Here is a 13,765-nt window from a genome sequence, read left to right on the forward strand (position 1 = left end):
AGCAATTCCAAGACACATGAAATCCATATAGTTGTTTCTAAAAGAAAACCAAACGTAAATAAACATTAATACATTTTTCTATGAAAACTTACTACTGTTTATCACTGAATAAAACTGAGATAAATAATAATTGTCAGAAAAATACCTAAATAATCAATAAATGAATTTTTAAAATAATAAAACAGAAGGCTGGGCGTCTCAGAGTTGAGGCAAATGATAAGAAATTATGAGTCAAGCAGAAAATAGTGTTCTTCTGCATGGATGTAAAGGTGTTTCACCCATTTTCTGCAGGGAAATAGAACTGTATGTATTTGCACAACTACACAAATAGAAATTACACCGAGATCATATAGTAGTTTGTGTGTGGCTGAGGGTCTTCCCCGACCCAGGGCAATGTTCTCCAGGCCACTCCTGGCCTGGGCAGTGTGACAGTGCCAAACATGGGGACTGGACTGGACTGGCAGGAGAAAGTTGTATCTCTGCGCTTCCCTCTTGGTCAGGTTGTAGTTGGGGACGGCCTGGTGGGGGCTGAGCTGGGGTTCCTGAAGGTGTGGGCAGAGCGGGGGTTCCTGAAGGCCAGCAGGGAGGTGGTGGGCCACGTGCTCAGGCAATGGCACACCACGCTAAAGGACAAAGATAGACAACGGCAGGCTGAATGCCAAGGACTCTGGGGCCTGCTATTAGCAGAGAACATGTGCACAGAGAATTATTTTACATCGTGTACCAAATGTGGGCAAGTTCAGGCTTAGCAAATATTCTGGCTGGAACGAAGTCTTCAGGAAAATGCCTTCTAGAGACATTATTTCGCTTTCCAGCTTCCTCAAAGTTCATTCCTAGGCAAGACGGCCAAAGCAATTCTATTTAATGCTGGGGTCACCACAGGACAAAAGAAGGAAAGTCTTTTGGAAGTAATTAGATTTCAACTATTTAGGGCTCCGTAGATAGTAAACAGTGCTTCTAATTGCTCCCATTGTTGGGAACAAACTGCGGGTGTAATTTACCCTGAGAAAGCCACAGTGACTAAAAGAGAGTGAGCTGAATTAAGGCCGCAGCTGAAATTTCAAGTGGTTTATCAAGTCTCAGGTTTTGTAACGGGAGCCTGGTGGCAGCCACACCACCCTGCCTGCTTACCCGGCCTCACCCCCCCTCCCTGCTCCTCTCCACTCCCCTGCCCTCACCCCTCTTCCCAGCTTCTGCTGGATTCTTTGGAGAGGGTGGAGAGGGTCAGCCACGTCTCTGCCTGCCTCCTTTCTGCTGTTTTGGGGAGCTGAGGTAGCTCATGGAGGTGCCCAATGTGTCCCAGAGCCTGCAGGAGGCAGTGGGTGCTGAGACTGAGCGGTGAGGAGGCAGGGAGGTGGGAACACAGCTCCTGTTCCTCCAGCAGGGACGAGCTGATGGATCCACGCTCTCCGGCTGGCGGAGGGGCTTGGTTCGGGTTCCTTGGTTGGCTGAAGATGATATTCCCAGCTTTCCCATCAGAGGGCAAGCGCAGAACAGTTTGAGGCTATTAAGACCCAGAGAGCAACAAAGCACTTGAACAAATGAATCCCTGAACAAAAGTTCCTCAAAATTCGTTTCCAGGCCAGCCATCGCGAAGCAGCTTGAAGCTCTGGAACGAGCCCAGTTCCTTGGCTTCTCTCCAGCTCCCTATCTCTGCCAGACGCTGGAAAGTACAGAGATATCTCCTGCCTGGGCTGACAAGAAGGAAACAGAACTAAGTGTCATCTGCATATTAATGATATTGCCACCGACCTGTCTCCCGAAGAAGTCACAGATAAACTCAAACCTTTGGGATCTGACATCTGGGAGCGATCCAAAGCCAGGAGCCAGACCGTATGTCTGGAATTTCTCCAAAGAAAATATCAGGACAGTATGAAAGCCTTTCCCCCTATTCTTTTAGGTCCTGAAGCCTTGATGGTATCAGTCTATGATTAAGACTATCAGTGGCTTCTCGCTCACTTGGAGCTGCTTTATCTCGGGATGGTCTTTACAGGAGCGTATAGGTGTCAGCACCGCGCCGTATCACCTTACCCAGCACTGAACAAATGGGTTTGATCTCCCCTTCACATTCCTCTCATCACACAACTAGAGAATGTTTCCCAGACGACTTCCAGGGCCAAGCTCGGGAATAATCCTCCGCATCTTCGTTAGCGCTGCAAGCCAATGACGGAACCGCTGGCCAGGCCCCGACCGGCGCAGTCCTGAGGGTCAATTAACTGAGCAGGCCGTGGAAAACTACCCGAGGTGAGATGGTGACAGCATGAGAAATTTCCAGAGGTCACAGATACTAACGTAAAAGGCAGACAGACCTCACAGCGAGCACCGTGAGGGAAGGCTGGGTCCCACCGGTGGTTCGAAGGTGACTGGAGGAAATTATTTGGGACCTTTTGGGGACTACAGTCTTGCAAGGCCAACAGCACCCAGGTGCCGGCACCAGCAGTGCCGTACAAAGCCAAGAGTGAGGAGGTGACAGAACCACAACATCTGTAGCAAACCCTTGCAGGTAATTAGGGACAGGTTGTTTATTGAGAGGAGACTTGGTCAGAGGAAGAAAAGTGGTCAAAAAGAGGATCAAGATGGAGTAAAAGGAATAACAAGGTGTGTGAATCACGTTCTTCTGGGGATACCTGCTGGGCAGCCCTGGGTCTGGTCACCACAGCCTGAACCAGGACAATAAACCTAACCCTTGAGGGTTTCCTTGGATAGGATTCATTTCACCCAACTTGGAAAAGAAAATGCTTGGGTGTTCAGCATGACCTGGTCACCCCAACATACACAATGGACGTTGATTCCTCCAGCAGGTAACTCATTCTCTCCGAAAATGTAGGACTTCAGCTTGCATCTAGAGCCACTGGAGATGCCTCAGGGCACCTAAACAGGGACCACCTGAGGAGAGGCAGCAGAGGGTCCAACAGATCTTCCATGGCACTGTATGTCTATGTTTAATCAACTGCATCTCACTGCTGTGTGGGCAAATGGGCTGGATGGGTCCTGTCATTTGTGCCAGACGCAAACCACTCCATTTCGGACACTCCTCTAAACAAGCTATCTGGATGGACCAGCCAAGGCCACCTGGCCAGACTCAGAGCTCACAACCGTGAGAGAACTTCTGTTCTAGCTCATTCCTGGAGCTAATAAACATGCTAATAATGAGTGAGGTAATGTGATAATGAATGTGATTATATAACCTGGCTGCTCTCAGTTAGATGAGATGGGACCCAGGAGGCCCCCCTCTACCCCAATATTTCTTTCTGATGTCACTTCATGCTCTGCGAGCAGTACTTACCTTTGGAATCTTTACCTGACATCAATTAGCTGGAAAAAAAATGTAGTTTTCTCATGCTATCATTACATTAACTGGGAAAAACGTCATCAATATTAACTCATTTGAGCTAATCATTGTGACGGTATTATTCATTATTCATCCTAGGATGTTTTGTTCACCTTCAGGTCACGGTGGAGTGCCAGAGTGGATACTACTACTGGATACTATTAGAAAATAGTGATTTCTTACGAGAAAACCTGTCAAAGGAATCTTAATTGCATTACGTTTGCAGGTAAAGCTAATTAACGCATGAACTAAATGCCGCTACAAGCACACAGCGTTCTAGCTAACACCAGCCGTTCTCAGAAAACCATGCCTGCTTTGATTTCAAAATACTAAAGTTTTTGAATTGACCTTTTTGCTCCCACATAGTTCAGTTATTTTATTCTGCTGAATGAATCTACTTTCTCTACCAAAGCAAACCCCGAGCTCCTCACAGAGCACCTCAGCATAAAACTACGGGTATCAAAAATGGAGTCAGTGAAATGACCGTAGCACTGCCCTCAAATAATCTGAATTAACGAGCGGGTGAACTGCTGCGTGCTGGGTCTGGCCCTGTAAAAGCAGGGGGACACACACAAGTGCCTCTAAAAGCCTGAAATTTCAGATGACTCTTTGTGCCTGACTTCACCGCAGTCTTTTCTTTGTAGCCCTGCCATCACAGAGCTGACGCTGGGATTCGGGAGATACTCTGTGGTTTAAGTCAGAACAACTTCTGCAAATAAACAAATCCCTGAGATTAGGCATTGATTTCCCCTGGAATGCCACACAATCTGACCTTTTCAAAATCTGCATGTGGGTTACTCTGGCAGTAAAAACAACCGTGACTAAGAAGCACGTTATGCATTTCCCACATACTGTTTTACATATTATACAAAAAATACTATTATTAAAATGGCAAAGATAACAGGTAAGGGGGAACACTGATTTTCAGCAACTTTGTGCACTTAAGCACATTAAAAATTTAAATGTATTCATGTCACACACTGGGGAAAGAAGAAAAGATACAGAAATACACAATGTGGATTGTTTTCAGGTTTTTGATTATAATTTGTTGTTTTTCCTGCTGATGTCAAGCAAAGATTCCTATTTTCTCAGTTGCACTACTTATCTGACCTATGAGTCATACATTTTCACTTCAGAGTGTACAAAATATTTTAAGCACCACTTTATATAATGATTATTTCTTAGCAGGGTTTTTCCTTAAAAAAAAAAAATCCCAACCAGCAGGTAGTGGAGAAGCAAAGTCTAAAATAAAAGCTCTTGTTGCCGCTGCCTGAGCTGCTGGGGGAGGAGGAGCTGGGGCTGACACCGGCCTCGGTGGGATGTCAGAGCTGGGTCTGAGTTTGCTGGGACTGTCCAAGCCCTGCTCCAATCTCTGCCCCTGCAGAGCCACCACACTCGGCTTTGCTGGGACAGGGAGGCTCCTGCCTGGAGAACCCAACCTCTGAAAAGTCCTATTCCCAGACCCACCTCCGTGGCCTCAGGAGGGGCTCTCACAGGACCCCATCCCCGACAGGCAGGTTGCACAGCTTTAAGCCAAACCCAGGCCTCAGCTTTTGAAGAAAAGCGGAAAAAACCAATAAACGACAGTGGTGAGACTGAGGGCAAAGCCTTCTCTCTTGGCTTTAGTCAACATGAATTTTCTATGTGTTTGGATCACAGGATGAAAAAGCGTGTTTTGTGAGAGATCTGCACTGATGCTCTAAAGCAACAAGTTTCAGGAAAAACATTTGTGTGTATTTGTACTTGAAAATGCACAAGTGAGAGCTACTGGGTCTGGCCTTTCCCAGCTCCCAGTTTTCACTGAATTTCACTGAATTTTTAGAGTTGGAAGGGACCACAGAGATCATCTAGTCCCACTCCCCTGCTGAAGCAGGACCACCCAGAGCCTGTCAGAGCATGTTACTCAGGAGCATCCAGGCAGGTCTTGAAAATCTCCAAAGGAGGGGACTCCACACCCTCCCTGGGCAGCCTGTTCCAGGGCTCTGCCACCCTCACCGTGAAGAAGTTTTTTCTCATATTTGAGTGGAACCTCTTATGTTCCAACTTGTGCCCGTTGCCCCTCATCCTTTTCAGTTTTGTGCACTGAAAACACAGAAATAAAGCCTCTAGGGAAGATACGTAACAAGTTATTAACCCTCGATGAACAAATTTCAAATACACAAACTAGTCCTACTGACAGGACCCCACCTTGATCTTTGCTCAAAATATAACCCTGACTGACTGAAAATATTTTTCAAGGGTTCAGAGCATTTTGGGAAAGGTTTTTTCACCCGTTCTGAGCCTGTGGACCCCACCGAGCCCAGGCAGAGCCCTGGCAGAAGGTCTGAGGTGAGAAGGCTCCGTTTTGGGACCCCTCTGAGGAGGACAGAGCCTACTTCGGGTCTCACGCTTATTCCAGGAAGACTAATGAGTGCTGTAGGTTGTGTCAGCGTTAATGAGCTCACAGGCACCATCTCCCTGCCCAGCTGCTGTCAGGGCTCAGGGTGTTTGCTCTGCTGCTGGAGAAGGAGCAGGCGAGGAGTTGTGTGCTGCCCGGGAACAGCCCTGCCCCAGGGACTCTCACCGCAGCCCACTGGTAAGCAAAAATCACTGCAGCCCACTGGTAAGCAAAAATCACCGCAGCCCACTGGTAAGCAAAAATCACTGCAGCCCACTGGTAAGCAAAAATCACTGCAGCCCACTGGTAAGCAAAAACCCTACACATCACACCACCGAAAAATATCAACATTTCAAACCTAGTTTTTCACTGTTCATTTAAAGCCTATTTATTTAAGCACGTAAGCATTCATACAGCCCTCCTCCTTTTCAGAAATGTAGCCAGGCAGGTGCTTACATCCCACAGATTCCAACAGAGTATAAAAGCCATTGATTTTTTTTTTAGTTAAGCGCGAGCTCAACTAAATCAGGGCTTTTACACCTGCAAAAATAATTGGAGAACGCTGCTGAACCGGAATGGGAATGTATATTCTTGGGTTTTCGTGCCCAAGGTGCAAAAGAAGCAGAAACAAGGTCATTCTACAGGTGCTGGTGATGCTCTTCACCTCAAAGCTGATTAAGATTTTTTTCCCTTTTTCTTTCCTGACATTTGTTGGCCACCCTGCCCTGCAGCTGCCAGCCCTCTGATTTGGATCACGGCAGCTCCTTGTGGGACCGTATTACAAACTGAAAGGATCTGGGTTAAAAACTAAAATGCTCTCTCCTCTCCAAGGTTCCAGGCTCTGGTTTGCAGCAGAAACACAGAACCAGCTGCTCTGCGGGACGGGGTGAAACGGCTGGGGATGGGCAAAGGAGTTCCCGGAGGAGGGAGAGTCTCAGACCCATTTTCTGGCAGCAAAAACAGTTCACTGAAGATACACCACGTTAAAAGCCACCGCAGGTGAAACTCAAAGCACCCTGTCACACTGGTTAAACAGCACATACTGTTTCTTCACACTTACCGTGCCCCACCAGAGAGCATCTGCATACGTGGAGAATTGGTTATTTGCATCCTTTTCCACCAGATAAACCAGGAAAGATGAAAAGATGAGTACTAAAAATCCTATGTACCAGGCTGTGATTAATTCCTAGACAAAAGAAATCAGAGATCAATATCCATTTGAAAGACTGAAGAGAATGGCATTTCAAGGAAGACATAATGAAAACATCTATATATTTTTGGGGCATTTGAGCAGTTGAAAGTCAAATGCTTCCCTACAAATGCAGATTTTCTCTAAAACTGGACCAAATCGACTCCTACAGCTTGATGCTCCAGCAACTTCACCAATATATATCCAATTACAACAGCACATCAAGTACAGCACTTTCAACATATTCTAAAAACTGTGAGCCTTCAGCGCGGCCTGATGTGTCTGTGCCAATGCCCATTAGAACTGACATTGCTTCAGAAAATTTCAGGTATTCTGCTCAAAACTGATAAACATTTGTGTTGTTGAATCACATCAAGTGCAGGAATGGAAGCCAGCCTCCAGGATTACGTACCTTACTGTGTGCATAAACTACTGAACCTAATAATTTCCAAGTGCCTCCTCTTCGGTCCATGCGCACCATACGAAGGATCTGTAGGAAACGAAGACTTCTCAGTGCTGATGTTGCAAAAATGTTACCCTGAGTTTTTGCAGAAACAACTGCTATTGAAGCGATGAGAACAATGATGTCTGAAAGAAATATATTACAGAAAACATTAATGTCCAAGTACCAATAAATAACACAAACATGTACACGAGCTGAATGAGGGGACAAGGGAGAGGCTCCTCCTGCAGCGGCTGGGAATCTGAGGCACTGAGAATCCTGTTTGAGGTGGGGATGGAGGTGTCAAAAAACGCCTTGGGAACTTCCAGGGTGAAAACTGAGGGTAGGAATTCTGAAAACGTATGGACAGGAGGAGCAGCGCTGAAGGAACCTCACGCAGGAGCTTTGGAGCCTGATGGAGCAAACCATACACGTTAGTAGAGGGACCAGAACTTTCTCCTTTTATATCTTTTCCCATAGCAACTCTTCTACAAAAAGGCAAAAAAAACCAAAACAAAGGTAAGAAAAAATTAGATCAGCTGGAGTGGTGGGAGTCCAGCAGAACTGGACGTACAAGCAGATGCACTAATTGTCTGTGAGCACAAACAGGGCGCGGGGGAGGCAGGAGTTTTGGGGCACAACTCAGCAGCGTTCCTTTAGCTGGCAGCCTGGGAAGCCTGCTGAAGCCCAGCAAGCCTTATGATTTATTTCTTCAGGTCACAGATTCAAACGGTGAGAACAAGTTTGTTCTGCATGAGCTCATCAGCCAAGTGCACTTTGAGTCACAACAGCATTTAGAGGGTGAGAGGAGGCAGAGCGACGGCACACGGGCGCTGTGAGATGGCATGAAGCCCTTTTACAATGACTGGGATAGACACACTGGTGCACAGGGAGTGGAAAAGGACAGAACAAGCCCTGTGTTACTTCATCGCCCCATCATTAATTTCCTGACCTTCTTTAAAAGCTTAAAGAGCCTTTGTAAGAAATACCTGGTTTAAAGCTAGGATTTCGTGGTGTTTGCATGTTTCTGTGGAGAGGTAATCTAACCCCACCTTCACCAGTATAATAAGATACATAATAACATACATATAATAGTGATGATGGTGATAATAATAATAATCATCATCACAGAATCACAGAATTATATGGGGTTGAAAGGGACCTCTGAAGATCATCCAGTCCAACCCCCTGCCAAAGCAGGTCCCACAGGAACGTGTCCAGGTGTGTTTTGAATGTCCCCCAGAGACGGAGACTCCCCCCCCTCTCTGGGCAGCCTCTGCCAGGGCTCTGCCACCCTCACAGGAAAGAAGTTCCTCCTCGTGTTGAGATGGAACTTCTTAATAATAATAACAACAAGAAGAACTGAAAGCAAGTTCTTATCAACACAAGTTTTGCTTCTTTTGTGTTGGGTATGAACACTTGTCTTGTCCCAAGGGTAGCTCCTGCAAGTCAAGAATGGCCCAGTAAGTGAGAAGTTCTCCACAGGCGAGTGGCAAGAGACTGGCTGTACCTACAAGCCAGCAGAAGACTCCACTCACCCTACTCCAGCACAGCAGGAAACAGCCTTGGCTCATTCTGCAAACAGCCTGGGTTACTCTTGCCTCACCTATGGATGGCTTTGCCCTCTTACTCCAACTCAAAGCCACAGACAACCTCTGGTTTAAGGAGTGTCCTGTTAAATTGTGGAAATCCTCATCACCAGACACTAAAAGCTGACACGGGTTCAAAGCCAGTAGGATCATCTCATGGGGGGTAATTTAATCCTGGGCTAATTAATACCAAAGGCCCACCTCTGGCTCAGGAGGTCTCCACACAGCAGGCTGTTGGAGGCTGCCAGGAGACTCTCATGGAGATAGATGGCTGTGTGCTCGCCCTGCTCCCAAAACTGCCCACTGTTGGCTGGTGCCACCGTTGGACACACTGTGCTAGGTCAGGCCCACCTTCTGACCCTTAAAATGCCTTTGGCTACTACGTCGGTGGATCACAGGAGGCTACTCTAGAGCTGGCTACCAAAAAAAGCTGGTTTTGCTTCTCGATGTAAATCTGACAAGTTCAGAGACCAGGAAGAGCCAGGAATGGGCAAGGTGTCCCCGGGTGTTTCCACTCGAGAGTGGGGGAACCAGATGGGTGAGAACTCAGAAACAGGGTAAACTGACCAGGAAAGGTTAAAGGCGTCCCAGATTCTACAAAGAGGTCAGAAAGACAGATGGGGTGGGATTCAGCTCCACGTGAAGAGGTTTAAATTTAGGTGTCCTCACGCAAAGCAGGCACAAGGAAGCCACGGCAGCTGAGAGAGGTGCAGCTAATCCTGGGGAGGGCTCCCACCCGGGCCCTGGCACGGGAAAAGCTGGGTTCAGCTGCCCCCATTTATTCACCCAGTGCCATCTGAGATGTCTTAAGGTATGTGAGACATGCCCTCCGTCCGGCCGCTATGCTCTGGGACCTGGGAAGGCTGTGCCCTTGAGGAGAAGTCAGCAGAGAGCAGGGAATATCAGGTAACAAGGGACACGTCTACGTGATCCCGACCAACTGTCCCGCAAGCGTGGACAGGGAGCACTCAGGGACTCACCTACGAGCAAGTGTCTATATTTAGGTGTGTTTATCCGGACCTGAGGCTCATGCGGAGCGTGCCAGAAAGCCTTGAGCAACACCGGGTGTGCTGAAGGAAGAGTGTCCCCGGCCCCTGCCATGACCAAGGTCAGCTGGGCTCCTTCCTGCCCGCTCTGAGTGGCCCAGCAGCCCAACAGCCATCTCTAATGAGCCACGACGGGCTGCCAGCACATGGGGTGTCGTTAGAAAAGCAGCACGTACTCCTGCAATCATGATTAGAACTTAAAAAAGAGTTCAGGTCACCCAAATAATAGGAATTATGCCTTTGGTCCAGAAATTATTCAAGTGGTTCCAGAGGGTTTTGGTTACCCTCAACCACTCCCGATTGGGCAGTTCTTTACAAAAGTCAATGATGTGTCTCTGCCTTTATTCCTTCCCATCCCAGCAGCTCTGGCAGCTTGCTTTATAACATGGAGTTTACTGCAGGCCTCCCACTGCAAAAAATTCAAATTAATTCAGCTTTGCCAGCACTGCTCAGCATCCACCCCGCGCTGCTGGGAACCCTTCGTCCCACCGAGGGGCTCCGGTCCCCTCTGACCACCAGGGATGAAGAAGCCAACAGCAGCATAGCTCTCTTTCCTCTTTTTTTTAAAGCACTGGTCCAAGGACGTTATCCAGGTGTGTACCCCCTTCTAGAGGGAGGGCAGGGATGGAGAGAGGCAGGGGAGGAGAGGGAGAGGAGTGGGTGAGCAGAACACAGGCTGGCACAGGTTTGGAAAGCAGCTGGAGGAGGGAGGAGAACCTTCCCCTGCTGCTGGTGGCTTTTTCGCACCTCACTCTCTCATCTTCTTCATCTCTTCACAAGGACCCCCCCAAACCCACCCACACCAGCTCCTGAGGCTGGGAAGAGGGAAGGGAAGAGTCCGTAGCCCAGGGCAGCCCCCCCGGCCGTGCTCCCCTCGCAGGCACGTCACGCCAGCCTGCCAGGAACAGGTGTAGGATAAATCAAAATAAACCCTTCTTGGAATGAAATCAGAGCCCGAAGAAAAGCCCGCAACACTGAAAGTCAATTCTCAATGTGTTAAACTCGCTTGGTTTTCTTGTCTAAACCTACCTATTCTGGAAAAATTGGAAGCTAAGTTCTCTATGATTCTCTCCTTGCCACATTTTTATCAAACACACCTCAGGTGCCGTTTGTCCTGTTTTAAGTAAGAGAGCAAAATATTCTTCTAGACTTCCTTTCATATTCCACTTGAATTTAGCTAAAATCCCCATGGCACTTCTGTATTTTAAGGAGGATTTAGCAAAGTTCTATCAATATTTTCCTCTTTACCTTTTAGTGGCAAAACGGGAAAATCAGGAAAAAGTAAATAGCAATGTTTCAATTAATTTAATGGGGACTCGAGTTTCACTGTGTCTGGCTGTAAAGCACCAGGGAAGTTTGGGATGAGAGAGCAAGTAATGGGCAGTAAAATCCCCAACTTCTCTGCAATGACTTATTGGAAGACAAAGTTTCTGATATCCATTTACTTTGTTGATTTTTTTTCCAAGCTAATATCTTGTGTACGATCTCCCAAAACATTGTGTCTCTTCAGCTATGATAATGATTTTATTCACTCTTTAAACATCACTCTTACTTTCCCCCTCACAGATAGCATCCTCCCTCATTAACTCCAGCCTGAGATTTCCCATCTCCTCAGCAGCTTTTGCAATGCTCACTTTTGAACACTTCCTTTCAAATCGGATTTCAAACAATGAATTCTTCCGCTTCACACGCTTCATCTTGTAGCCCTCAAAAAACCCTTGAGATTACATGAAAATGTTGTTAGCAGTAACTCAGCAAAGGCTTTTTTTAGCTGACAGCCACTGTGTTAACAACGGGGGGGCTGCCCCGAAAAATAAAGACAGATGAACCCAGAACTCAGGTGTGTAATAGATTACACTGGTGTATTGTCCAGTCTCACTAAAATAGTGACATTTACTTAAAGATGAGTAGTTGAAGCCTGGTGATGTGACAGCCTGAACCTGGAATAGCCCCCGGGGGGGTATGGGAGCCTGAGCTCCCCACCTCACCACGGCAGGGCTCCCTCACCCTGCACAAGCTCCCTCAGAAACCCTGCTCACTTGGGCTATGGGTGGGAAGTGGTGGCATTTCTGAGCTACACGCACTGCCCATGGCCACTCTGGGACTTCAAACACTCGTAACGATAGAAAAGGAGGCACCACAAATCGTCGTAACGGACTGTGTTACTGCTAATGACTTTTCCAATGCAAATTTCCTGCCACGGACTTTGTTGTGAGATTTTACAGTATTCGAGTCATCATGCCAAGGGGCCCAAGCTGTACAGGTAAAAGGATGAACACAGAAGCTTTACTTGGATATTGCAAAACGTCCCAAAACCTTGATATGCCATCAGGATAACCTCTAAGACGACAGAAAGAATGCCAGGATGATATTAGGAAATGTCATTAATGGCAATCTGTCCCCTGCTCAAACTAACACACAAATCTGCATTATCTTTCTCTTTTTCATATCCTTCAAAGTCTGAGTGTACAAGAAGTCGTTAGGGAGAGCTTTTCCTGCTACCTGCATTTAATGCTGTTGTGCTGGAACATCCTTTCCTTCTAAATAAAAATGGCATCTTGAGCCAATACAGGTTAAACCGGATCTCGTGGCATTTTTTTCTTTAATTGTATCTGCATAGAAAATGAACACTTTGTAATTGTTTTAGGATCATCGCTATATCATCCAAACAGCATTTGCTAAAAATTCACAGAAAACGCTCCCAGTTCCCACATCTTTGTTGAGAGTAGAGAGGAAACAGCCGTGGTTTCAATTGCTGTGTCTGCTCTGGCTGCAGAACAGCCCAGAGGGGCAACGAGCTAGGACAAGAGTGGGACACATCTGCCCCCAAAACTGCAGGAATAAGCAGAAAATCCCAAGAGTGTGGTTCATCCAGCCTGCAGCTGAGTAACTCCCAAAGGAAATTAACAGGCAACAGTATGACCCAATCCGGGCTACCCTGAGGCTGTCCTTCTAAGGGCTAATTTCAGGCTAGAGTAATTATCCGTGGCCCAGAGAAAAGCCATGGCTTGTAGTGGTCATTTCCTATGAACAGTTCTCAGGACAACCCATTATCCTGAATTTCAGAGCTGCTCCTGAAGAAACCAGGGCTCCGGTTCTGAGGGATGATAAACCAGAACAGGAAGAGAATGACCAGGGTTCTAGTTTTTCTAATACCTTTTTATATACCAGCGCTCCCAGTAGCTTCATGGTGTTCATTGCTGTTTTCAGAACTCCCTGCAATTTGCCTCCAATAATCCCCACAGTTAGCTGCCCGGGGCCGGAGGGTACCATCAATGTAGGAATGTACTATGAATTTTAATCAGACACCACAGCACCAAGTTACCACAACACACGACGTGGAGCACGTCACACCACAGGAACGCGGTACCACAAACATATTCCACGGGCTCTATCCTAAACTGATATAAATGGACAGTTTAAAGCAGTTTAAGGTATAGCCTGGTGACCAACGCCCGACTTCAGCCATACATCAGCACATGAAAACAAGGCTGCTCTTTTTCAGATTCCTAAAAGAAAAGGTTTGTTGATCCAAACTCCTCTATGGGAACAGCAGCCCCTTTGCACAGCCCTAGTAACAGATCGGGCATTGGTGTGTTTTATGCTCCTGCGGGTTAGCTAGAAAAAAAAAGAAAAGAAAAAGACATTCATAGAGTTTAAGGCTTCTGAATACCCTAATAGAGGGGTATTCAGAGAGGGAAATAATTGTGTCATTATTCCTTGAGCACTTGTTGAGAAAGGTCATAGAATGGAAAAGGTCCTTTCACCGTAACTGGCTGTGAAAGCGCTTT

At 46.9% G+C, this 13,765-nt stretch overlaps 1 protein-coding gene across 2 annotated transcripts in view; it reads right to left on the reverse strand.

Annotated features, from left to right (window-relative positions):
• The window catches only part of KCNQ5 (potassium channel, voltage gated KQT-like subfamily Q, member 5), a 73,663-nt gene that overhangs the window by 36,438 nt on the left and 23,460 nt on the right, over window positions 1–13,765 (reverse strand). Inside the window, exons 3-4 of one of the 2 annotated variants that reach the window (XM_014949359.1) lie at window positions 7,310–7,485; window positions 6,769–6,894 (exon numbers count right to left, since the gene is read on the reverse strand). In XM_014949359.1, the coding sequence (XP_014804845.1) occupies window positions 6,769–6,894; window positions 7,310–7,485 (302 nt within the window). The remainder of the gene's footprint in view (window positions 1–6,768; window positions 6,895–7,309; window positions 7,486–13,765) is intronic. The other variant, XM_014949360.1, reaches the window with a different exon arrangement.

Source organism: Calidris pugnax, unplaced genomic scaffold (assembly GCF_001431845.1).
Source record: "Calidris pugnax isolate Ruff unplaced genomic scaffold, ASM143184v1 scaffold132, whole genome shotgun sequence".
Taxonomy (NCBI): domain Eukaryota; kingdom Metazoa; phylum Chordata; class Aves; order Charadriiformes; family Scolopacidae; genus Calidris; species Calidris pugnax.